The sequence below is a fragment of the Scaptodrosophila lebanonensis genome, unplaced genomic scaffold (genome assembly GCF_003285725.1).
Source record: "Scaptodrosophila lebanonensis strain 11010-0011.00,11010-0021.00 unplaced genomic scaffold, SlebRS2 tig00000043-arrow-pilon, whole genome shotgun sequence".
Taxonomy (NCBI): Eukaryota; Metazoa; Arthropoda; class Insecta; order Diptera; family Drosophilidae; genus Scaptodrosophila; species Scaptodrosophila lebanonensis.
Genome location: NW_022060545.1, coordinates 2,639,582 through 2,665,995, shown reverse-complemented (window position 1 = coordinate 2,665,995; position 26,414 = coordinate 2,639,582). Strand labels below are relative to the sequence as shown.

The following is a 26,414-nucleotide window of genomic DNA, read 5'->3' as shown; positions in this document are numbered from 1 at the left end:
AAATACACAAAACAGTTAATACCCGAATTGAAGTCACATTCCATTATGTAAAATACACAAATTTCATTCACATATGAATGTGCAAACATTATTCAATTAGCAGCCGAATGCCCAAATATGCGCTTTTTTCTCTTCGGGGTTTTTTGTTTTCAGTTCACACTGATCACTGGAATTACGCGGTCGGTCGTTCGTTTTTGGACTTTGTCAACAAGGGACCAGGCACCGGCCCGCACAACCGCACCCGCGGACCCTCATCATCAGTCAATAAGCAACGAAACCACAACTTTGAGGCTGAATCACTGTTGGGGCTTTCATTTGGCAAACATCGCACATTCCGCTCATAAAAATGCTCTAAAAGGTGTCACCAATCACGAACAAAAGTTTATTGTTCCCCCAAGTCAAACGGCTTGATTTTTGTTGTTTTTGGCTGGCATATTAAATGTTTTAGCTCTACAACCGTTTGGCCAATACCTATAAAGGAAACGCCAAAAAAAATGCGCCGGAAATAGTTTGCCAAAATACAATATGCTATGGATGACTCATTAGTGGAACTTTACATAAACTAACCAAGCATTCATTTTGTTGAAAAGTGTTATAGAAATGAGCCACTTTGAAAATGTAATAATAAATAGCTCTGGACTGATGCTTAAATAATATTACATACATAAATATTTCTCATACGCCAACTTTCGTTTAGAATACAAAATTTGGATATTCAGTTTCAATTTAAACTTTAAATCGATTATTTTGATCTGCAACCCTTCAAAAGCCAGGACCGAAACCATATTCGATAGACATGAAGTATTTATTTGGTATTTTATTGATGTATCGCGATTGTGGCGTTTTATTGTTGGGTCACACTATCATTCTTAGGGCGTAGCTATTACTGAATTGTTATTTGTTGAATACCAGCATTAAAGTGTTCAAATAACAAATTTAAATCATACAGATTAACTAACACAACAAGGCCCCAACATGCAAGCTCAGACATCGATCGCCACGCTGCTACTGATCGCTGTTTTAGTGAAAGAAGGTACGTTCCAGACCTCGTTGAATCATAAACAATAATAACAGCAACATGTGAGGTGCTCTTCCATTTAATATAAATATTCTTGTAAATTTAGGATCCGCAATCTGGTGTTACCGTTGCACATCTGCGACGCCTGGTTGTGCGGACAATTTTAATTGGCGAGGTATAGGATTTCTGGGCGAACAATGTCCGGAAAGCGACGACGTTTGTGTGAAAGTAGTCGAACGACGAGGCGGTGAGTAGAATGTGGATTTTAATTGGGGCTCGCTTTGTAAATTTATTTGTTGATTGTAGCCAAGGAAACCATAACACGGGATTGCTTGAGTGCGCTCAATTTCCGTACGGATATACCTGCCGACAAATACGAAGGTTGTCGTCCAGCCGCAAAGGACGTTCGTCTGGCACATTACGTTAATCATACTATTAAGGAGCATGATGTGAAGCGCGACTACTTTACAGATACAACATTCTGTTTTTGCTTCCTCGATCACCGCTGTAACGGAGCTACTGGGCTGCAGAAATCTGTCCTAGCCCTAATCAGCGTATTTGCGCTGCTGTTCTGCACTCAATAATCCGCAATCCACGCATGCGAGCTCGCAATCAAGTGGTACCAAAGTGCCTTAAAAGTGAAGAAAGTATGATTATAGTTCGAATCTCGTGCAGCCTTTTTCCGTCCACGCATTTTATAAAATTTTTACTTTTGTATTAGTACTTTTTACAATACATTTTTATTATATAACAAATATTATTAGAAATCATTTTATCAATCAATTGCAATTTTTTGTGCACGATAATCGTAGCTGGCCACCTCAGGATTTGCTGCCGCGTAATCAGCGTAGACGTGCGCTAGCCGCAAGCATTCGTCCACAGATAGCTCGAAAGGACGAAGAGTATCCTGCACATCAGCTTGGTGGAAAAGCATTTGTGTTGCTTCCTCGCGACCATCTGGCGGAAATAACGTGCTAAACCCTCGACGACAGTATTTTTGACGCATGTTAAATATGTGCCGCACCACCCGCTCCACTAGCTCAAAAGGCAGATCCGTCTTGGGACGTTTCAACGGTATTAATTTAACTACACCAACGTCCACCTTTGGCTTGGGCACAAACGCTTTTCCCGGTATAATGAACTTCATGACCGGTTCAGTCCAAATCTGCGACATAACCGAGAGTCGGCAACGTTGCTCACTGCCCAGCTGCGCACAAATACGCTCAGCCACCTCCTTTTGAAAGGTTAGTGTCATGCAAGTGTCGTTGCGACGAAAGGCACCACGACGAGCAGCTAAATCCGCATACCAATTAATGAGTAGGCGCGTCGAGATGGAGAATGGTAAATTACCGATTAGGTGGACACGTTGGGTAGTGTCCGGTAGATGCTGTTCAATGTTAAATCGCAGAATATCCGCATGGTATATGTCTACCTGTATTTCGAGAGGTTGAGCGCACTCTCGCAACAGCTCCAATGTTTCTGTGAAGCGCGGGTCCTTCTCAACTAGCATCAGGCGCTGTGGCTGTCGACGAAGTATCGAACGGGTAATACCTCCAGGCCCAGGTCCGACCTCCAACACAACATCGCGCGGATCTATGCGACCCGCTGACTTAACTATCTTGTCTGTGAGACGCTCATCCATAAGAAAGTTTTGACTGAGCTGTTTCATGGCCTGCAGCTTGTAGAGTTTCACCAAATCTCTTATGGTGGGGAGCGGAGGCAGGCGCATGCCACTAGTAAGTACCCGGGCAGCAGCTTGAGGCATCTGTAAAATTATTATAATTACAAACAGTCCAAGTAGAGGGCTCAAAGCTACTCACATTGATTGTGCAATGATTTCAAACGAAGTGATCAAATTATGAAAAAAAGCTTATCGACTATAGCGTAACAATAAAAGTGTAAGAGAAGGTCGAACTCAGTTGGTGTTCACCTTCTTCGGCTCGTCAAAGTCGTCTAAGAACTTCTCTTGTTGCACTGAGAATATGGAATATCCGTAGATGGCAAGCACCGAAAAACCCAGAGCTCCTGCGGTAAGTAAGTTGTTGCGACGCACACGTTTTAATTTCTGAACTCGATCCAAGTTTTGCTCCTCAATGAGTTTCATGAATTCCAGCTGTGATTTTCCTAGTTTCGGCGCGTTCTCTGCGTACTTAATTTTGGGTCCCTCTCCCGACGCCGACGACATTATACGTATTTCCTGAATTTCCGGCAAAAACAATTATGAAACCCACATCCACATGAGTGAAACTTCTTAGTGTGACCGAATTGACGCAGTAAGAAAAGAATAAATTTCTTGCGAAACAGTGTTTTTTTTTTCTTTTTATATTTAACTGTCAAAATATTAAAAGTGGATTTATAATTATATTTCTTGAAAGTGTATTTTTATTCACATATAAATTGTTCAAGTTTTGGTACTCTTTTTTTTTACAACGGTCACACTACGCATTACACTCAACGAACACCACTTCGAGCGTTAAAAGTAAACAAAAAATTTTTAATTATTGTTTTAAATAGATTTAATAAATAAATATATTACCGGTTCGACCTAATGTAAAAATATAAAATATTTTTCATGCATCTCAAAAACATACAGAATTTACCATACAGTTTGATCTCGAACCACTGTTCAGCCGTTGACTTTGGCGCACTTCGCAGTCGCAGTCGCTGCTTAGTTTTCCTCTTATTGTAGCGCTGTGCTTGCTTTTCAGTTCCATTTTGTTGGTAGCCCGAGCAACGTGAAAACTTACTAAGCGTTTTTGTTTCTGCTGTTGAGTGCTACAATTTTACAAACAGCCATCAAAGTGGGGGCAGGCACTACCGAGCAAAGACAGCTTGGAAATAAATTAAAGTAATTACGTACATACTATTTGCCAGTTGGATTTCCAAGTGCGTATTTCATATCGAAAATTAAAATTAAATGTTGAAACGTACATACATACATACATATGTAATTTATATACGTATACATATATGCATTTTAAGCTAAAATTTTATTTCCGCAAAAAAAAAAATATTGTTCAGAAAAATTGTGGTGTCTTAAAAAGTGTTCAATGCGGAATTGAAAGAAAAACGAAAACTAACTTGTGCCATAACAAACTCAACGTCGCTGAAAGTGTGAAAAGTTAGTTAAAAATTTAACCAAAATAACAATAACAAAGAAAAACAAACGCGTAATTGCAGAAATCAGCTGTGTACCTAAAGTTCCACGTTTGTACACACACTCATACATACACACGAACAGCGTAGACAACAAAACAACACACGCTTTGGTGCTCCACTTGAGCCAAGCGCCCCGTGCTCCCCTCGCGCAGCACCAACAACAACAGCTGGTCGCCTCTCTCAGCAACGCTCTCCGCGACGCTTGCGTTTGCCTTTATTTGGATGTGTTTTTGTTTTGGCTTTTTTCGAATTATTCGTAATGCTTGTTGCGGTTTGGGGTAGGAACGAAGAAAGGTGGAACATTTTCATAGACTTGGAAAATGCGCAACACATTTTTGCAGTTCTATAGCTGCTATTGAAAATTGCATGAATTGATGAAAACAAATTCTCTTTTACAGCCAATATCGAGTGAGCTGCCAACTAAAACGTGTTTCGTAAACTGCCGTCCGTTACACTTACACAATACAAATAATAATTATACAAAATAAAATAATACAGCTAAATTTTGCAATTTACGCTGAAAAAGACAGAATTCAATAATTAGTGCATCCAAACCTATAAAAACAAAGCTCCAAAGCACACCAAAGGGCCAACAACCCGTGTCAATCATCAATGGCGTTCATTTCGAAAGATTGGCGATCACCTGGTGAGGCGTGGGTTAAAACCGAGGAGGGATGGGAGCGCAAAAAGGTACTCGAATGCGTCGGCAAACGAAAACGGTGAGTTGACACAATGTGGATTATTACGATAACAAATGACAATGCGAACAAAATCTCTGAACAATAGACATTTTTGAATGAGGTATGGGCATGTGTAATCTGCCTAATATTATGTTTATAATATGAAATCGTAACTCTCGACCGAAGGTGCACAGTGACGAAGTTACAAAACTGAATAATATATATGTATGCATATATGTACATACATTAATGCCTTAGTTAGCAGGACCAAAATATTAATTTTTTATAGTAGATATACTCGTATGTACGTACTACTTTTATGTACATGATTATTATTTAGTTTTTTGCTTATCATGCCAATGTTATTTTTAATAATACTGCTGCAGATATCAAATATGGAATTGGGCACTACGACAGATCTCAGATCTGTGTATCTCTTTTGGTTCTTTAGACTTATTTTTGTTTTAAGATATTAACAAATCATATATGTATATGAATGTATGTATTATACATATGAAATAATATATTTTTAAGTTTAGAATAAATTGTATGAATCGCCCAATTTTAATAACAAAAATTTAACTATTTTATATTTCCCTTAGAAGAAAATCATATCATATACACGTACATATTTTAGCAGTGTCCCAATATCTATTTACAGCGCAGTTCGAATTCAGTTTAGAAATGAATAATTCACTTTAATCATCAGGTTCATTTAAGTTGATTGAAGGCTTGTCGTAGCATTTGATTGCAGAGCGCAGCAAAGGGGTTTATCTCTACAAGCTGTCGAGTAGAAAGTTCAAAAATAAGGTTCTTAGAATTTTCCAAGGGCTATATAAATTACCTGTTCCCTAGCAAATTTGCTACCTAGTTGCGCAGCTACTTCAAAGTCTTTACGGGCTGCCTCCAAATTGTCCAGTTTTCTATATAAAATTCCACGTTGGCAATGGGCATGACACTTGGTTTTTAGTTGTTCATTTGCCAATTCAATGGCTTGATTTAAGTCCGAAAGTGCATCTGAAAATAAGTGTCGTAAAAAACTATTTTAAAAGCCATTTCTACATTCGAATGCTCATATATATTTGAATATTTTCGATTCAATAAAAGGCACCCCTATCCAATAATCATTTTTTTATCTTCCATACAGAGTAATTGCTTTCTGTATAATAAATATGTAGTAGTTTCTAACCAATCAAACCCATACCGTATGGTATTATTAACTTTCACTTCTCACCCTCATCTCGTTTGACCAAACGCAGCGCCTGCGCTCTATTATTTAGTACTGAGGCTCGATTAGGTGCCAACTCTAAGGCGTCATCGAATTTTTTCAATGCCTGCTCCAATTGGCCCTGTTCTGTGAGATACACTGCTTCTAATTCCAATTCTCTAGATGCTTTCGTTGCCTCGGTTTGTGGTTCCACATCGACCAGTTCGGTGACATCGGCTGGAACAGAGACATCGCCACAGGTAGATGTAAGCTCCAATGGATTAAATATCGAATCCAATACTTGTCGGTCATGAGCACTAAGTTTTAGATTTGCTTGCGGCATTCTTAAAGCGTCTTATCAACCCGTGTTTCAAGTGCGAACTAAACCCAGTTGGTTATCCAAATCAAAATACTAGTAATGTTCTATGCAAATCACCTTGTTTAGCCGGTTTCTGAGTTTACGCATACAGAATAAACAATAAATCTGTAGTAAATATTATTGTTCAATATGCACTGTAAGAAATAGGTATTTCGATATTTAAAAACCTGAAATGTTATAAAAACAATTCCAGTTTCATTTCATCACCACATATTATACATAGAAAGGCATTATTAGTTAAAAAATCAAGTTATTCGTAATCGATCTTTTTGCTTTCACATCCACTTAGTTTGATAAGCCTTCAGCCAGAATATAGTTCACAAAACAAATGTCGGGAATGAGTCACAAAACGATGGTATCTCTAATTGCGCCATATTTAGGTGTTTTTAAAATTATCTATATCGTTCACTGTGAAAGGGTTTCAACTACATACATAGTCATGATGCTTCCCATTATCGGTACTTATAATAGATTAACCATCTAGATTTAATTTTATCGATGCATTTTTGGATCATTCTCCAAACCATTGTACATACATATATGGCAATTGGGAAATTTATACTTTTGCTACAACAATATCAGTCCCAATTGTTGCTCATCCAGTAGCTCTTTCGATAGTTCAGCTTATTTACATGCGAATTAAAAAGTCGGGTTTGCTTCACCGATAACGTCTATGCATAGGTTCGTTAGCCACTGACCCGCGATTTTAATGCCATGAACAAAAAAACTAAACACTCGATTTTGAAAGAGCAAATCATAAATTTCAATGGCTTGCTTATAAACATATTCATGGGCATTTTATACCGGAATAGGTTTTTCTGTTGTGTGCTCTTTTGTCTTTTTTTTACTCAACAATTATTGTGTCGTTTTTATATGATTTTGTTTTGGTTGCCTCAACTTTGCACTTGTGAAACCAAAGCTACATAGCTTTAGCTTTAGCTTGGGGAAGGGAAAGAGAGGTTAAACAATTATCCAACGATTTGCTTTGTTCAAGTAGTTTGTTTATACATAGATCGTTAGTGCAAGGGAAACTAAACTCGTAAATACATACATATATATACTATATGTATGTATACGCTCGTTCAAACTTTAAAGATACGTGTTTATAGCGGCTTAAAATTTTGGCATTGAAATAATGTTGCATGGCCTGAGTAACTTCTTTAAAAGACTTTACCATTCTTTCGTTTTTTTTTAGCTATACTTGATCAAATCAGCCCCAGATAATGGGCGACTGATTCGTTCGTATCGATATTTACATACCTTATCAGCGGTAAAATAAACCTTTCAAGGTTAACACAATTACACAAGTAGCTCGCCAGCAGCTCAAATTTTGAAAATTAAGAGATTCTTTGGGATAGTTTGAAATTATTTTTATCATAGCTTAGGTGATCAATTATAAATATTGTTTTCAAAAATCTCCATAATGAAATCTCAAGTCAGTTATACGAAATGGGTAACACTAGTAACACAAAAGGAATTATAAAACCATTCAATTCCTGGAACAAAAAAGATACCCCACAATAGGGAAACGAATGCAATAGTGTTTTTTTAATCTCAACCTTTTTTATTTTAGATATTTATACACGTATGTAATTAAAAAAACGAAATCATTTTATTCTTAAATATAATATTTTCAGGTTGAGCAATCTTACAATTCTATCCCCTTTTATTAACTTAATTTTGTTGCTGTTAAAACTCTAGTAATTATTATACATACATATATAGTTTTGTGCTTTGTTCGTTTAGGCCAAATTTATTGCCAATTAAAGAGCAACAAAGTTACGTTTTATTATTTCCATTCCCAATAAAGGTTTTTTAGTCTTGTCATTTATTATTTATTTTTGCTTTCGTTTGCGTCGCTCACAGATAAAAGTCGCTCGCAATTATCTAGAGCTGTTCAAAAATAGCGCCCAAGACAAAGAAACTGTAGCGAGTCTCATTTGCTGGTGTTGTTGGCAGAGCATTGCAACCGGCGAGGCAACAACTTCGAAAAACGGAGACTCAACCTGGGGCCTGGTACTGCCTTCAGACCATACCCCCATGTCGACGACCACGTGATTTTTTATATGAGTATAAATCACTCAACGACGTCACCATCTAGCGTTCATTTACCTTTCTCTACGAAAATTAAACAAATTAAATGTAGAGCCACATGGCGCATACTCGTAAAGATTGGGAGTTGCAGCTACGGCCCGATCTTGAGTGCGACCGCAATTCGCTCTGCTATTTTTAAGTTTGTGTGTTTGACCTTTTTTCGACACGAATGCGCATAAATTTTTCTAAAAATGGGCACCGCTAGGCGAAGAACGAAGCGGGCCAAGTCTTTAGTCTAATTTTAGTCAAAACACGCGTCGAAAGAAATAAAAGATATCACGTGTCGCTGTCCATCTTGGAAAAAACTAGTATAAGCAACATAGAAGAACACTGAAAGTATCCGACTTTTGATTATAGGATATGAATAGCTCGTCTCATTCACTTGGTGAACTGCCTTTTTATAAAAATAAAATTCGCTTCTTATAATTCCATCTGTAAACCTTTGGACATTCGAAGCTAGTGTATTCCAGTATAATAATACAATACTCACAATAAGAAAAAAGCACTTAATGGAAATGCTTGTATTTTATATTAATTAATCACAACTGATTAAAGTTAAAATGACTGGTTAAACAATTTTAATAAAAATTATGCTTATGAAAAATACAACCAGATAAACCGAGAGGTTAATTACGCACTTGTAATATCAATTAGATTGCTGAAAATTTTTAAATACAGGCAATTGCAATATAGATTAAAAGGACCATAAAAACATTGCTTTTAATTGAGGCTAGCCAGCCAAATTATAAACAATGATCACCTCATTAGTAATGTTCATAATTGATTTAATTCTGATTAAAGCTGATTATTTGGGCATCATAGTTGGTTCAAGTCGATAATATATTGAAAATCCTCCACGAGTTTCGTTTAATTGCAACACCTTATCCTATTCTTTAAACTTAAAGAGAATTAAACCCTGAATAAAGATGATTAGTGTTGAATTAACTGTACTTCTATTCAGCTATTAGTGGCGCCATCTATACCATCGGTGAGCAAATCCGCTACACACGCGTACCAGAAAGTTAACCCAGTCCGGTGTGTCATTACCGTTAGGTCAAACAAAAAGACGAAATCGGAAAAATGATTTCGCAAATGCATATTCAAAACTCATTTTACGCGCTCCGCGTAATTTCTTGCACTGCTTGGTGGCTTTGTATGGGTTTTGCTTTCGATTGGCCTCAAATGTTTTTCCCCGATAAGCTCCAGTGCACTGGGTGCGAGGAGAATTGTACGAGTATATGTCCATATGCAGACATATATATATAATATGTATATAAGTGTGTGTATCTATTAGTACCTGCGCAATAAGAGTAGAGAAATGATTAATGTTCATAATAAAGATACACTGTTCAACTGGAAAATGAACTTATCAGCAAACTGGAAGCTACTGTACAAATAATCGTTGCATTGTTATATAAAAACAAGAAAATTAAAAAAAAAAAAAAATTACATAAATCAGTATCCCTTAATATTTTAATAAATACTTTATCTATGGTCAAGCAGGCAAATTATTTGCACAAGAAGGCATCCAATTAATACTATATATAAAGGGTTTTCAATAAAAAAATATATCATTTTTAATCGGGTTGGTGATGTGGAATTTTTGTCCAAATGATTTGCCTGTCTGACCGTTATTTTAGATACCATCTTCTTGCGTTAATGAATAAATTTGGTATTTTGCTCAAACTGGTAATTGCTTGTCCAGAGCGTACCCCTTTCACACCATAGCTTTGTTGATCGGTGTAGTTGTAGTTATTGTTATACTATTTGATCGTGATTGTGCGCTGGAAGTGTGTGCGGAATAGTCGTACAGTGTAAAAGAGAAACAAATGTTCATCGGCCAGTGCAGTGAAAGTGGGCTTGTGTCCGCCTGTGCACTTTGATTGTGCTTTTTATGCAATTCGAAATTTTTAATTATGATTTCGTGCATTATCTAATGGCGGGGAATTCGGTAATTGAATTTTTAATTGAGTTGTGCATTTGCTTGGAACGCCGCCGCACGGCACCAGCAATGAGTTCCAAGTTTTTCAAATGTATTTCAGTGCACTTGCTGAGTTCGATTATGAAATGTTCATGTTCAATTTAGACATTGAAACAGAGCGTCCATTACGTATATGTACTATATTTATTTATAAAGAAGAAGTTTTTTGTGTGTCTTCTTCCGATGTGATTATTTATTTGTAAATTGTATAATAATAATTAGCTTCAGCAGCAGTTTATAAAATTATGTTATATCCAGGGCCCCACTACCCCTATACTCACAATAGAATTACAATAGAATTGCGCCTTTAAAATATTCAAATGTATTCTCATAAATCAAAAGTGTGTCAAAAGTGCGATATCGCTACTTAAACTTCTAGCACCCAAGCGATAAGCGACAGCATTCGTCTAACACTCATAACACATTTATTTGAAACCATAGGATAGGAACCTATTGAGTTAAACACAGCAGAGCGCCGTGGAAAATATGCTTACGGAAAAAGTCACTTGAGGTGATTTTTGACAGAATCAAAAGGATAGAAGGCATCCGAAAAAAAAACTAACAATTGTGCGCAGAAGAACTATTTTTGGCTTTTAGATAAATATTTATATATACCTTGGTATAAAGAAAAGGCGGAAGCATTTCGACTACAACAATAACTTACTTGGTAGTCGAGTGGGACATAAATTTTTCATAGAAATTCGAAAGAGTTCCGAATTTAGACGCAACCAATCACAGCTCGAACTCTGATGACAGGTTGCCCGACCATTGCAGTGGAGCAATGGGACTTGTAGTGATTGAAGGTAGGTGTTGGGAGAGCAAATTTCTCTTTCAACAAATTGCGCATTTTAATTTCTCATTATAAACGCATTGCAACCTTGTGCCACTGAAATGACTCCAAAGCTCCGAAGGACGCGTTGAGCCGTACAATCGACTGCAGCCTGCTTTCCATACCTCCCCCCAGCCTTGGAAACTTTAACCGCAAAGCTGAACTCACGCAAATGCGCAACTCGAACACACACACAGGCACAAAAACCAATTTTTACAAACAGATGCCCTTACTAGCGGTGGGCGCTAAACTCGGTCAAGTTTAGTCAAAAGTATGCCTCTCTGTCTGATAGTTTGTGTGTATATATATATGTGTGTGTATGTGTGTAAGCATGCGCTGGCAACGGCTTTAGTAGCTCAAGGTTCCACCTCAATTCCTATATTATAAAACTTCAGTTTCTGATCTATGGGAGAGTGACATTTGCGGAAAATATGTTTTCTCATAATTTAATATTAACTTTAAAACGTTTAGCCGACAGAAATAAAGTTCTTCTTCAAACGGTAGTCGAATTGCACTCTTAGAGGTTCATCAAAAAAACAAAAACTTATCCTTGTTTGAGCTGGAATATCCTGTATTCCAAATATATATTATGACGAAGTTTTAATCGACTCGTTCGTGTAAAGAAAACAATGCTATAAAACCATTTTAAAATTCAATTTCATATTACGAATTTGGCAAATCATTAAGAGAGGCGTAACTACAGCTTAATTCCAGGAAAATAATCCATAATAATTTATTTATTTATTTAGAAAATCAACAAATAGTGCTGTCGATACAAAATATTCAAATATTATCATATAATATTATAAAATAAAGATATTTAATAACACAACGTTATAATTTCAACTTAAAAGATAAGAAAGCCTATGAAAAAACTATACAATAACGTCTAATAATGCCTTCGACCCGTCGGGGGAATTTTATTTGCCATTTGGCCAGCCATATGCGGTCAGAGACATTACAGTGTTTGTATGCATATATTTATATATATAAACTACAACTATGTACATATTCTCTGTATTTAGTGAAATGACCCGGGAACAACCAGACGAACAGTTAAGGAATATATAGATAGAAAATTTTTTATTTCATTTAATTCCACATTTACGATATTTGCAAACCTTAATCGCGGTCCATTTAATCCATGTGTCCATGTAAGATATCTGCTTTCTGGAGACTCATGTAGTGGATTACATAGAAGATATAGATTTTAGTACCATAAATAGTTTTACTATCACTAACTTATCTGAGGAATTTATTTGCACTGTTGAAAAATTCGGTTAAGTTCAAAAGCTTTGAATTATATTAAGGTACTCGCAATATATATTTTGCTGAAACATCCTGCAAAATTTAAAACTAACAAGCTTGTTCTCATTTGTTTCAATGAAATTGTGCAAAAATGGCAATGTCTAAAATTATTTAAATACAGTCATGTACATATATTTGTGTATCTGTGTGTGTTGTGCACAATTGTGGGCTCGGATGTTGTCCAATAAAAGTGTTGACCTACTTTTATCATCGAAGCCGCCAGCCATGCTCTGCCAACTTTCGCCAGTTTTGTTCTACTTTTGTCGCATGCATGTGCTCACATCTTTCACTTGGCTGAGCTTGGCACTAAGTAGGACGAAGAGGTCCTTTTGTTTCATCTTGATGATGCAACAAATTGTTGCACAGTCCAACATCACAGCAGCCAAACAGCTGTGTCAGCTCTCAGCTTGAACTTAACGAAGTTAAAACGCCTTAATCGCTTAGTTAGGGAACCGTTCATTTAGCTAGGTGAAGAGACCACAAGGACATGGTACCAACATGGCAGGCACCTGCTTCAGTTTTGGGCTGCCGGACAGGTCGATATGCCTTGACCATTCAGAGGTTGCTCATATGGCGAGGGTGTGTCCTTGAACGTTTGCTTTTCAATTTCACATTAAACTAGGTCAGCCCACATGGTTTTAAATACGTGTACACACATACGTACGGACATACATAAATAGTCATGTTCATATGATAGCTCACATTTTCCTAATTGCCTACATTTGCCCAGAGTAATTGGCTTTTAATTGCCATCGCACCAAACCTCAATAAGTGGATCCGACTATTTTGACAACATTACAAGTATTATTAATCCTTTTAGGGCCATCAGACTAGCTGATATGGCACGGAGCTATGATAATTGCATAGGCAGACTACTGAACGAGGGGGTCTAGAAGAACCGAAGCTAGCACAACAAATTGGGGAAAACACATATTTTGAATTTTCTATTCTTTAGAAATTACACGTTTCTTGAAGTTGAATAGCTTTAGTCTACTACTTGTAGTTATCATCAATAGACTTCATGGTCATGTCTAAATCTGGCGAACATCATATATGAAGAAGCAATACTTTCTATGGCTTCCATTGTTTTTGACCAATTGGATTATTTTTCATGTTTTCATCACTTAGACGTCATTCATTGTGTTCCCCGTCTTAAGATTATTATCAAATTTACTTCTCCAGTTTTCCCTATCATAAAAAGCAATTCTGGATTTTCTGTCAATCCATTGATTTGTTTGGAAACATGGATAGAACCATGTTTCATTATTGCTCATAAAATGCTTGATTGAAACATCTTGGTGGCGGTTTTTTTCTTCCACTTTAAGTTATATAGTTGCATATATATTTTCTTAGCAATCATAGTACTTTTTCGATCAAATTCGATCCAAATTTGATATCTGAACGTTAAAAAAGAATCAACTATTATTTTGTTTTCTTAACAATGGGTATTCTCCGAATGTTGATTATTTATGAACGTTGATAATTTCATTACAAATCAGAGTTCAGTTCCCACATAGTTGTTGCTGCACCTCTCACCAAATTGCAAACATTCCACAACGTCCAACATTTTACAGCGAACTTAAATTGTTTCCACACCCAACAGTCACACACAGACAAACACCATAAACCTCTAAGCTTCCGCCTCTTAAAAAGCAGTCCACATTCGCTTACAACAACTAAAAAAGAAAAACTTTAAGCAATAAACACCAAACACACGCCAAGTTTCAAATAATAATTGCAACTATTACCCAATTCGAAAATTGCCAGACCGACAGACACAGCTATTCGGACAGTCAGACACTAACGTTTCCCAACAACAATTTTGATCACTTGCTTCATTGCCAACTGGATATGTTTTTTTTTTTTTATTCATTTCATTTCAGCCATAGCTCAGAGGGGAGCTACGACGACTCAGTGGTCGCCAGTGCGGAGGAAGCGGGCGGCATGCCGCCACACTGCCACATCACGATCCGTTGCACGCGTGAGATAGCCGGTTTCAATGGGCTGACCGAGGCAGTCAAGCGGCTGGACTTCCGGCGCTCCGTGCGCGATCGTAAACGTTTCCACTACATATGCGCATTTCTGCTGCTGGTGTCCAACAAGGGCATAGCCAGTTTGCCGGGCAGTGCGCAGCGCCAATTGCTTCAAATGGTCGAGGAGGTGGCCTCCCATGGTAAGTAATGGCGATTGTAATTTTAATCTCTTTCGATTGAGTTAACTAGATCATTCGATAGTCGAAAATGCTTAAAGCTGTGCATAATCATTCCCTTTACTACATGTTTCCGCTGTCATCGTTCCTGTCAGAGCATCTCAATATTTTCGTCCAGCCTATCTGCAAAAATATACTTCATTTTGCAAATCAATTCATCAGGGATATACTATACATATAGGAGTTATAAAGAATTATACAAATGGACATAGTAAAAACTTATTGTGGAATGGAGATAGCGGAAACTTGTGGTGGAAAACTCACTTCCATTTTACGCACTCAAACCATTCAAAATGAAAGCACCTCTTGCACTGAACCTTATATTTAAACGACTTTAAATATTTAGTACAAACTTTAACTCTCCCATCTTTGAAATTGCACAGTGAACGACAGTCAGCAACATCCGAATGTACTGCGCGGCCTGGCACTGAAACTGGATCATATTGTCAACCAAGAAAACCAAAAATGCTGGGGCAAGCCACTGGGCAGCACTTATCTATGGAAGGAACACATGGCAACGATCAAACGGATCCAACACGTGGCTAGTCAAATCGAGATTAAGGAAGTGAGTTGCAATGTGTTTGCTTCATTTCACATTTCATCACATTAAACAATAACTTCATATTTAATTACAGCCTGATCCGAAGGTTCGGCCAAAGCTGCACGAGCTGCCCGAGGAATGTGTACGGGAAATAATTCTCTGTATTGCCGATCATCGGGATCTGGAGTCGGCTGCCCAGGCATGGGATACCATGGCCAAGCTTGTATCAGAGCAGCGCATCTGGCGCGAACTGACCCGTTTCCACTTCAATCAACGCCAGATCAACACCATACTGGATCTGGACAAGTTCAAGCAGATGGGCGAGATCAAAGACTGGAAGCAAATCTATCATCAATTGCGACGAACCTATGGCGTAAACGAAGACTATCAGTTTGCCGAGGTGTTGGCACTCTGTCGCTCCTGCTGCTGCCTCTTCTGGCCGTCCGATGGGCACCCCTGTATTGTGGACCAGAGTCCCGATTACAAACAGCGCGTTGAGGAGGCGGGCGGACAATTGGCGCTTGCACAACCGGTGCCGCCAGCACAGTTCTTAAAGTATTTTTCGTTGTAAGTTGGACCGGACATCATGGAATGCAAACTGACCAAGGGAGAGAGACAAAGAGATACATAGATATTTTTAAAGCGCGTTGTGAAATGAATGCATGAATTTGCTGCTAAACATGGGAAGGGTGAGAGAGAGATTATGATGTGGTGCTCAGATAATGATGCCGATGATGCGGATGATGTTGACACTGTTTTAGGCGTATGAGAGTTTTTATGTGCATGTTAAAGTTTTATCGGGGAATAGAAAGCAAAGTGATAGAGTTTTAAAGCAAAGTACTTGTTTGTCCACAAGAACGACATTTCTAGGTTCTATACTATTTAGTTATCATCATTAAGCGAAAAGATCAAAACATACATTGTCTGACTGTTCATACTCTTTTTATAAAAACCAACAAGCTATCGAAGATTATCAGTTAACTCCCAGTAGTATTCATTTCTATCAGATTCCATTTACTTGTCAGAAATCAGAAGGGTCTCGAGATTTAAGGAATAATATTAGAATCCCAGTCTTTTCCACCAAAACATTCTTAGTCAACCAACTCGAGAGCATGCACATGTCATAAATGTATGTTTTTAAAGGAAGCTTCATGAATTGTTAGTCATACATCTTTTAAATTTGTGTTAGAATTGGTTTTTGACTACAGGAAAGCAACAAATTCACATGAAAACTCCGTTGAGAAATCAACAAATGATAAACAAACTGCCACACAATACGAAGATTTTGTCAGCTTAGTCAACAACAACAGTGGAATTAAATATTGTCAAATGAAGAACTATTTTACAAATAAATTTAGTTCACATAACGATGAGTTTGCATATGAAATTTTATTGTCTATTAGCGTTTAAGTGTAGTTTGTTTGTAGCAGCTGCTTTTGGTGCTATTTTAATGAGTTGAAATCTCCCCTGCCCAATCAAAAACCAAACACGGAATATCAATTTACAGTTGATGCTAAAATAAAAAAAATAAAGCAGAAACAAAAAAACACAAACAAATATCTTTACAAACTAAAACAAAAATCATGTGATGTTGCAAAAAACAAAGCTAGAAACGAATACACCTTCAAAATGATTTAATAAATAAGAAAAATTGAAAGCCAAACGGAAAAGTAAAACATATTGAATACAGATCGATAAATATACACATATATATATAAGAGAGTTAAAATCCATGCTTAATTAAATAAATTACGGGAATCGAAATAAATGCGATATGTTGTCATAAGATAATAGAATCTAAATATATTTTAAAATTGGTTACATATTGTTTTAAACTGTTTTAAAGGAACAACAGCACTACTTCAAGCAAAAATGAAAAGCAATCTTCAATATTAATTTCAAATAAAGTCCTGGATTTGGCTATCGATGTCCTTGTTTTATGTGAATTTTGTAAAGTATTTCAATTCATTGGTTATTTGCTTAGGTTTAAGCAATCAGAGCTAAATAGAATATTTATATGTAAATACAATATTGAACTAATTCATTTGTATTGTCTTTAGTCAGAGAAAAGACACAATGCTTCTTTGAGAAAATAAAAATAATTACTATCTACTAAAGTAAAAACACTTAAATAAATAAATGAAGCTAACAGAAAATACATTTTAAACGTTTATGCTGCTATGTGTTTCTTTTTACATCCCCATAAAACTAGCAAACCTCTTTTGGTTTTTTCGACTCTTTAATATAATGAGTAAGCTACTTACTCGTTTTTTATGTCCATTTAACTCGATGTTAGGGAAATGGGTTCATTAATCAACAACAAGAAGTAGGATTGTTAATTTTCAGAATACAAAATTATCAAAAAATATCTGTGTTGGGCGATATACATATATATGTATGGGTATCTGAGAACCAGTGCCAGTACTACATATTTCTATTTGAGGCCAGAGACTGATAAAAACAATTACTTTGACTTGTTTTGTTTTTCAAACCTATACTTGAAAATTCTTTAAATTTTTTAAATTGAAATTTAGAATTAGTTTCCTTCAACATGTATAATATTTATACAACAGTCTATCCAGCTATATTAACCAACATTTTTGGCTTAAAGCCGAATACTACGTAAAACCCTAAAGGGGGGTGGAAGAGTCGACAACGTTGCCAACCCGAATCGAACCCCTTATTGATAAAACAGTTGTTGCCCTGATGGTACTCAGCCAAGTCAGCTTATATGCTTATACATCGCAGTTAAAATTTTTAGTTGATTTGATGCAATGGAATATATTTATAAAAAGGAAAGACGTACGTTTGGGGCACGTGTCCATTTCGAAGACAAAGATGATGTGGTGTTTAGCGAGAACTCGAATCCCGAGATGGTGAAGAATTTTATTCTGAAAAACCCCGTTGACCGTGTTACACAATATGCGGGCCAGACATCGCTCAGTGTGGCCAATACGGAACGTGCAACCTACAAGAGCACTGGTATTACCCACAATGAAGGAGGATGGCCCAAGGACATTAATATGCAAGATCCTGAACAGACGGTGCGCTACAAACGCAAGATCGAGAAGGATGAGAATTATATTACTCAGGTTATGAACCTGACAAAGCCAATGGAGCACTACATTTACCAAAACAATGCAGTCAACATTTACGAAAACTACTTTGAGAACTTGGATCCGGCTCCTTTGCCAGAACCATGCAAATCCCGTACTGTAAACGTCTATCGAGATCCCAATCCTATAAAAGTCCCAGTTAAACATCTGTCTTGGTCTCCGGACGGTGGCATAAAAATAGCGGTCAGTCACTGTGACATGAAATTCCAGGGCGACAAAATCGGTCAGAAGTGTAGCTCCTACATCTGGGATGTAGAAAACCCAAATGAACCATTTCTGGCCCTGGAACCAAAGGTGTCCTGCGTATGTCTTGAGTACAACCAGAAAGATCCAACAAGCCTGGTAAGCGGCATGTACAATGGTCAGGTGGCTGCTTGGGATACGCGTTACGGTAAGAATCCGGTCATGATAAGCGAACGTGAGGTTTGTCATCGGGATCCAGTTAACTCGGTGCTGTGGAACAACTCAAAGAGCGGAACGGAGTTCTTTTCTGGCTCGTCCGATGGCCAGGTTCTGTGGTGGGATACGCGGAAACTGAGCGAACCGCACGATCGACTGCTTATGGACCCCGTTAGAAGTGATGAACAAGATTTATCACGCTCATACGGCATCTCGGTCTTAGAGTATGAGACTACGATACCGACGAGATTTATGACGGGCACAGAAATGGGTATGTTGTTCTCGTGTAATCGCAAGGGCAAAACGCCGACGGAGAAGATACAAATTAGGGTAGGTGGCCTTGTTGGAATTCTCATCATTCAAAGATCACTTTGCTTAAAAATTTCACTCCAGATGATGTGCCACCTTGGACCCGTTTATGCCATAACCCGAAATCCGGCTTTTGTGAAGAACTTTCTAACCGTGGGGGATTGGTGTGCTCGTATTTGGTCCGAGGATTGTCGCGAAAGCTCTATTATCTGGACAAAGAGCTGTTCCTCCATGTTAACAGATGGAGCATGGAGTTATACCAAGTGAGTGAAAATTCGATTTTATGGATGCTTCGAAATTGTGTAGCTTATAGGCTCACACATTAAACCTCAATATTGATCCAATAAGATAACTTTTGTATACCATATGTTATACAGAGGAATAATTTAAACCATATTTTTTGAAATTCCCACTCTAGAGTCTCGCAGTTCTTCATAACTCGTATGGACGGTGTATTGGACACCTGGGATCTTCTCCAGCAGCAAAACGAACCGGTTCTAACCGTTAAAGTGTGCGATGAACCGCTGAATTGTGTAAGAACCAATGAGAATGGTAAGTTCGTCAGTTGTGGCAGTCAATTGGGCGCAACTTTCTTGATTGAAGTCTCTGACAACATGGTCATGTCAGCTAAAAACGATAAGCCACTATTAACAGCGGTACGTATAATGCTTCTCTTGCGAATATATTGCACTGTATTGGCTTTAATGTCCTCTAGATGTTCGAGCGTGAGAATCGCCGAGAAAAGATTCTGGAAGCGAAGTCTAGAGAGAGCAAGCTAAAGGTGAAAGCCACTCACGGTCAGGATCAAGCCGATTTGACGATGTTGAATGGAAAAGTGAATATGGCGCCCTTCGCAGCCATTTGCGAGCAGGCTGCCAGTGAATACTTTGCCGCTGTCGAACAGGAACGCCTGCGACGTCTGCCCGGTGGAAAGCGTAGGTGAACGTTAAGCTGCAACCTCTTGTGGTTCTAAATAGCCTAATTTTCTTTTTATTGCAGAGGATGCGGAGGAGGTTGATGTCTCTGAAGCCGAAAACTCAAAACTGTAATATAAAATGGTGTTATAAAATAAAGAAAGAAGGAAGCAATATTATAAAAATAAATCGTTTAAAAAAATAATATATTTTGGAAAGCGATTTTTTAAATGCTAGAAATTTATTTAGCACTACAAATTACGTTACACTGTATATACGGATTATGGTCAGGTCGACTATCTATATTTTTTGTAATTAAACTTCAATGTTTACATCACAACAACTATCAACAACACAAAGGGTGCACTTGGATTTATAAAAGGCTAGCCCAAGGAAGTTTATGATCCTTATACAACTAACTGACATATGGCACCTTTGCGCCATATTTTTGCTGGCGATGTAGATTGGCTTTTCTGTTACTTGAACCAATAAGGAATTACTTTCCATTTATCTTTATCAGATGCACAACTGGACACGCTTTGTACAATTCTTTTCGGGATTTGATTGATTGATTGATTTTCCGATTGTATTGGTTTACTTTCTCTCAACTGTATAATTACAGTTCTCTATAACTCCATCTCCGGGAAAATGCCTGCCCACATACTGCTGTGAGTCGTAACAAAGCTTGCCCGACTGGCAATTAAATTTCCCCCCCACGGGTGGTAGATTTTGCTTTTTTTCTTCTTATGTAATCTACATAATTACCTATTAATTAGAATTCAGTTATTTCCTATTTTCCAGACTTTTGTAAGAATATTTTTAAAGCGTATCGTATCTTTTAAGTTGGAAGAATAACGTAAAGCACATTTAAACCCATGTCGACAGCTCGTTATAAATAAATACAGTGCCGAAGCTTTTTTTGGGGCCCATAAGTTAACATTCATTACCAATCAGAACAAAGTATAACGGTTATCATTCATATTTAACTAAGCATACTTGACGTCTAAGTACGATAGTTTACTACTTATTAGATAATAGATTTAATCTAATCTATATAAGTCTATACCGATTGGTGATCAACCCAGAGCCGAAACAATAAAATTAAGGACTCAAGTTTTGTTTTATTGTCTAGGTGAGCACTAAAAAGCAATTTTGGAATATTATAACTCCGATTAACTTTAACTTTTCATTGAAGCGTAGAAGAAATAGCTATGAGCGTCATTTATACATATGTATATTAAGTATTTGCATTATACATAAGTCAATGAAAGATATGTCTTTGCCAAATTGTACAGCTTTTAACTGTTTTATTTCTTGCCCTGAATATCACTATCATACTACATACATACGTATTTCTATGTACGTATGAGCATACATAACATTTATTGTACTATGTGCCCATGTGCCCTAGTTCTCGGAACGTACCAAAACCTGCTAGTCATAAATGTTAAATTTTTTATCGAACGTCAATCAGACTCTTAAATAAAATTGATTTTTGAATGTAAGTCATTCGTGCTTCCTACTTCTATTCGTCGATATAACAAGGTATTATTTATGGTGCTTATTAACAAAGTGACTGATATTGTTAAATCAAAAACATGATAATTTATTAAGTTTTGCAACATACACGTATGTACATAAATAAAAATGTATGCTTGTTTGTTTTTTTGTTGTTTTATTGTATTTCTTATTTATTTCTGTTAACTATTTGCCGCACTTATTTATGTTAAATTCTTGATCCTTTTATTCACATTTTGTAATTTCCAAAATTAGCATTAAATAGTTTAAATAATTGAATATTTCGAGTGTAATAAATTCAATTTCACATAAATATAAATCATAAATCTTTTTAAGAGAGAGCTTAGGTCATTTCATTTTGAGATGAAATATGTTATGAAGTTGTTGAAGTTTTGTGAATATTATAATGTCATCCAACACTGGACAATGAGAATATGATACGAAATCTCATAAATTTTTTAAAATTTATGAAGTAGCAGCACAGCTTACCTTGATTTAGTATTTGATTGACTAGTGCATGTGCTACTTATTTAAGTTTGTAAAGTTATCATTAATTGCATTGTTAATTACTTTGTAATGACTAGTCACGGCAGTAGCAAAATTTTCGCAATTCTGGATCACGCTCGTATATGCACTTCGCCTGGTCGCCGTACTTATTGACACGAGAGATATCCGTAAGTTTCGTTGTGGCACTGAATGTGTGCAAATTGTAGGCGACACTCGCCTCATACAGCGCTTCCCCGGGCTGCGTGACAATTTGCAACTGATACATTTCCTCGTGAACCACCGTCTGGCCGCTCATATCGGCCAAGAAGCCATCCTTGTCGCTATTCGTCTTAAACTGCAGCAATTCTTTGTGTGGCTGCAGACGCAAAGCCCAGTTTACCTTCTTTAGTGTCAGCTGTGCGCAAAACTCCCGACGCGATTCTGTTGCCGCATTAATGGAGGTGATGATGCTGTCCGCCACTTTTATGATAATGCCCATATATTTAGTATCGTTCAGCTGTAAGGGCAGCCAATTGAGGCAGGCACACCAGTGCGGTTCTATGTAGGCATCGGCACAGCTTCGATTGCTGGGAATGGGCTCGAATAGTGAGATCGCACGTCCGCTCGCCAGCTTTGAGATGTGTATGGACGCCTTATTTGTCTCCGTTTTAGTGTCCAGAGTGCCGCTGTCGTAAGTGGACTCGGCTGCAAGCTCCTCAGCGCTAGCTGTTTGTAATTCTAAACGAGCATTTGCAGTAAATTATAAAGTTCAAATTTTATCTGTAGACTAAGCAGGCTTACTTATAATGTGCTTGAGCGTGGCATGTATATCGAATGGTGTACTGAGGCTCTGCTCGTTTGCAACGAAGTTGTTATATTCCTTCGGAAAACGTTTCTTAAAGGACTCGGGAAATGTAAAGCTGAAAAAGGGTAAACGTTCCTCCTGCTTGCCTTGAAGTGTGGCGCGCACCTCCGCAAATCTGCATTATACACTTTAATCTTCAAATCTTATACAAATAAATCTAAACTATTCACTTACCGATTGCCGTGATCTGCCATTACAATCAGTATAGTATCATCCAGCAGATTTTTCTCTTTTAGCGCCACCAGCCAATCGTGAACGTCATCGTCGGCTGCACCGATTAAGTTTATGGAATCGTGCGATAAGCCGCCGTGAAAACTGAAGACAAAGCGGGGTGAATCCCGATATTTCATCATAAACTATTTGGGACGGATGGAACATTTTGAATTCATCGAATATTTAAAAATCAATGGTACTCACATTTTTTGTGTATTCTAGCATAACCATATGATCGGGCTGATGTCCTACGCAATTAGGAGGGCTGTCACTAAGCATATTCTGGGCTTGCACATAGTAGGTGCGTAGATAATGATCCACTGGCTGTTCTTCAAAGCCGTTCATGCGATACGTAAATGTACCGACATTGGGCAAATCCTCATTGAATGACGTCATGTACCCCAGACGCGCAAAATCCTGCCAAATCATTGGATACGAATCAACGCTCCCCGAGTTGGACATGCGCTTTCTTGTCTCGGGTAACTCCAGCTCTGTGTACCCTGTCAGAAGGGGCACCAGTGCCTGGGGCGTGCCATCGCCCACTATATTGTAGCCCTGCAGGACAACTGTGCCAAGCTGTTTTAAATAGCTGTACGTGCGCGGCAATTTGCGCAGAAAAGCATTGCGGCTAAGCGAATCGAAGCCCAGCATTAATACGTTGTAAAATGCGGCGGTGGGTACATCCTGAAGCTGTAATTGTTGATGAGCTTGCGCCACCGCTTCGGGTGGCATCACGGCAAGGTTCGGTGCAAAATTGGCAGCAAGTGGGCGTTGGACAGTGTCGCGTATGCCAAAAGCCATACCAAACCAACTAATGAATAATAAACGATTAAAAAATTGCTTATCTGCGTTGATAAATAATGTTATTTTTTTTAAATGCTTTTTTTATATTACCTCTGTCCATCACTGGCATGGCAAACGACCTTAACAAAATCGCTTTTTTGCAGCACATAGGGTTCTTTTAATTTTAATGTACGACCAAACCGCACTTTATAGTCAGATTTTCGTATAATATCTGTATAGGAACATGTTATATCGTCATGACTAGCACTGATTTCGGGCCTAACAAAACATATAGATTTCTGAAAAAGAAATGTAAACAACATTTATTTGAATGTCCATCGCGTACCCATATATACCCGTATATGTATACTTACCTCACACATAATCCAATCGAGCCCATCACCACAATTTATTTTAGCAACTTGTTTGTAGAATTTCATGATATCTGGATTGTCCAGCGCTAAATGGGGGCGCCGACACTCCCCTTGGTTCATTGGCGAGCGTATTGATCGCTCAATAATCTTTCTGTAATATAAATACGTGGAATTGTAGGTACATATGTATGTACCTAGTACAAGGCTTTGTACTTGCAATCTTACATTTTAACGCTTTTATCAACATCGCGTTCCCAATTAAGCATACATAGGGTGATAACCAGTAGCAGTAAACATGTAGTCAATGCAATTTTTTGCACTATGCCCCGGCGTAATATCCGCATCCTAAAATATTCCGCTTTCATTTAAACAAAAAGGAATAACGAAACTAATAATGGATATTGGAGGCTGCACAGAACGTTTCTACCGAAATCACTTACATGATTTCCAGTTTAATTCAGCGTGTACTATAATTGCTCGATAAAACGACTGGCCGCGTATTCTCATATAACTGACTGTCCCGCGCGCATTACAAAGCCAATTTAAGCGCACAGAGCCCGCGTATTGTTTAATTTAAAGCGGCGGCCGGGACGGTGATATCTTTGTTTTTTGCTAATACCATTCACCACGACACATGTACATATCTTTTGTAAAACAGCTGTTTTATTTGACAAGCTGGCAGCACATTAAATGCCGTTTTTTTTTCAACCCTTTGTATTTGGGCGTCCGTAGTTAATGTGTGTTGTGACAAGATATAAAGTTTTGAAGTGAAACGCTAGAGTCGTGCGTGATCAACTCTTTGGTTTTAATATTTTTAATATTAAAATAAATTAAATTTTATTTGTTAGAAACTTGTTTTTCAAAGTCGATACGCAAATTTTAATCCAGTTTAAAATTATATTTATTTGAATCCAGATTTGTAGCTTAACATTTCAAATTTTATTGCCACTTGTGTGCATTAAATAATATATTCAGAATTGAACTAAATAAATTGACTAAATATATATATACAATTGAGCTAAGTAAGTATATGTACAATTGAACTATTAACCTAACTTATTTTATTATCTGTACAATTGACTAAAATTTACTAATTTGCTGGCACCACAAGCAAGTATTAAATTAGATCACTCTTTTGTCCATTCAGAGTCAAAGCAGCGCCCTCGAGCCAGTTTCACGGCCAGAAAGGACTCGGCAACAAGGATGTCCATTTATAGGTCCTCCAGTCCTTATCATCCTTAGAGTCCACTCGAACCAATGTTAACGTGCTGAGCGCTTCGCTTGCAGTGCAGGTCGAGTTCAAGTTGAGCTCCTTTTTATAGATCCCGCGATGTTCGTGAACAGTAGGTAAAAGTCATAAAAACCGATTTTACATTACCGTGTCTACAATTTTCCTAATGACTTTGACCTTCGAAAAATTTTCACGGAGCGGAATTCCCGCTGACATTGTCGACTTACATTTAAATATCGTACCTGAGTTCAAGGTTTATAGAAGATAGTCCATAAATTTGAAGAATATACTGCCACAAATATAGATAAAATTGAGTGCTACCTAAAATGTTGATGGTCACTTACGTACTTAAAATTAGTAATTATGTATGTACGTAAAGTTTCAGGGCGCCTACACTTGTAATCATACATGCATACATACATACCTTTACAACTTTACTTTACCATTTCAAGATCAATTTGATCTGCATTTAAGGATTATTTTGTATTTCAAGAAATGTATTCCTTTAACTTTTCATTTTATTCACAGTATTAAAAATTTACTTTTGAACAAATAAGGCAAATATGGCGGTCGATTAATTATACGCTCCGGATGTACATTTTTAAATTAAATTTAAAGTTATATTAGTGAAGCTAATTAACATGATAAGGTTTCGTATAATTTGCATAAATAGTACATATATGTATTATCCAGCTCATTACATCTCCAAATTTCAGAACATTAATTGGAAGCCTATTAATTTAAATAGATATTATGTTGTTATAAAACTTAAAATAATAATGAAAGCAATAAGCTAAGTCT

The 26,414-nt window shown here is 37.3% G+C and overlaps 7 protein-coding genes across 10 annotated transcripts; 3 read left to right on the top strand and 4 right to left on the bottom strand.

Moving 5' to 3' along the window:
• Positions 1-892: 892 nt before the first annotated feature.
• On the top strand, positions 893-1,785 carry LOC115622330. Its single transcript, XM_030516239.1, has 3 exons — positions 893-1,033; positions 1,125-1,265; positions 1,325-1,785. Exons 1-3 carry the CDS (start codon positions 976-978, stop codon positions 1,600-1,602), a joined length of 477 nt encoding a protein of 158 aa, XP_030372099.1. The 5' UTR covers positions 893-975; the 3' UTR covers positions 1,603-1,785.
• LOC115622329 (dimethyladenosine transferase 1, mitochondrial) lies at positions 1,740-2,783 on the bottom strand. The gene has a single exon (XM_030516238.1). It carries the CDS (start codon positions 2,781-2,783, stop codon positions 1,794-1,796), a length of 990 nt encoding a protein of 329 aa, XP_030372098.1. The 3' UTR covers positions 1,740-1,793.
• A 112-nt stretch (positions 2,784-2,895) lies between these two features.
• On the bottom strand, positions 2,896-3,274 carry LOC115622331 (cytochrome c oxidase assembly factor 3, mitochondrial). Its single transcript, XM_030516241.1, has one exon. It carries the CDS (start codon positions 3,201-3,203, stop codon positions 2,934-2,936), a length of 270 nt encoding a protein of 89 aa, XP_030372101.1. The 5' UTR covers positions 3,204-3,274; the 3' UTR covers positions 2,896-2,933.
• Positions 3,275-3,619: 345 nt separating this feature from the next.
• LOC115622231 (F-box only protein 25) lies at positions 3,620-17,578 on the top strand. Of its 2 annotated transcripts, none has more exons than XM_030516129.1 (5): positions 3,620-3,866; positions 4,576-4,896; positions 14,539-14,828; positions 15,248-15,429; positions 15,500-17,578. In XM_030516129.1, the coding sequence occupies exons 2-5, from the start codon at positions 4,790-4,792 to the stop codon at positions 15,974-15,976; spliced, it is 1,056 nt and encodes a 351-aa protein (XP_030371989.1). In that variant the 5' UTR covers positions 3,620-3,866; positions 4,576-4,789; the 3' UTR covers positions 15,977-17,578. The 2 variants fall into 2 exon arrangements, with proteins under 2 accessions (XP_030371989.1, XP_030371988.1); XM_030516128.1 differs by having other exon boundaries at positions 3,620-3,904.
• On the bottom strand, positions 5,438-6,436 carry LOC115622233 (tetratricopeptide repeat protein 36 homolog). The gene is made up of 3 exons (XM_030516130.1): positions 6,092-6,436; positions 5,702-5,874; positions 5,438-5,640 (listed from the first exon to the last, which is right to left on the bottom strand). Exons 1-3 carry the CDS (start codon positions 6,405-6,407, stop codon positions 5,569-5,571), a joined length of 561 nt encoding a protein of 186 aa, XP_030371990.1. The 5' UTR covers positions 6,408-6,436; the 3' UTR covers positions 5,438-5,568.
• Positions 17,579-18,179: 601 nt separating the features above from the next.
• On the top strand, positions 18,180-20,348 carry LOC115622958 (dynein intermediate chain 3, ciliary). Of its 2 annotated transcripts, none has more exons than XM_030517098.1 (5): positions 18,180-19,250; positions 19,314-19,492; positions 19,648-19,885; positions 19,945-20,168; positions 20,229-20,348. In XM_030517098.1, exons 1-5 carry the CDS (start codon positions 18,180-18,182, stop codon positions 20,245-20,247), a joined length of 1,731 nt encoding a protein of 576 aa, XP_030372958.1. In that variant the 3' UTR covers positions 20,248-20,348. The 2 variants fall into 2 exon arrangements, with proteins under 2 accessions (XP_030372958.1, XP_030372957.1); XM_030517097.1 differs by having other exon boundaries at positions 19,945-20,164; positions 20,229-20,314.
• Positions 20,349-22,004: 1,656 nt separating this feature from the next.
• LOC115622717 lies at positions 22,005-24,972 on the bottom strand. 2 transcript variants are annotated; one of them, XM_030516755.1, is made up of 8 exons: positions 24,823-24,972; positions 24,608-24,740; positions 24,383-24,533; positions 24,120-24,307; positions 23,430-24,036; positions 23,187-23,368; positions 22,949-23,127; positions 22,005-22,885 (listed from the first exon to the last, which is right to left on the bottom strand). In XM_030516755.1, the coding sequence occupies exons 1-8, from the start codon at positions 24,887-24,889 to the stop codon at positions 22,242-22,244; spliced, it is 2,151 nt and encodes a 716-aa protein (XP_030372615.1). In that variant the 5' UTR covers positions 24,890-24,972; the 3' UTR covers positions 22,005-22,241. The 2 variants fall into 2 exon arrangements, with proteins under 2 accessions (XP_030372615.1, XP_030372616.1); XM_030516756.1 differs by having other exon boundaries at positions 24,608-24,770; positions 24,823-24,938.
• Between the last annotated feature and the right edge of the window lie 1,442 nt (positions 24,973-26,414).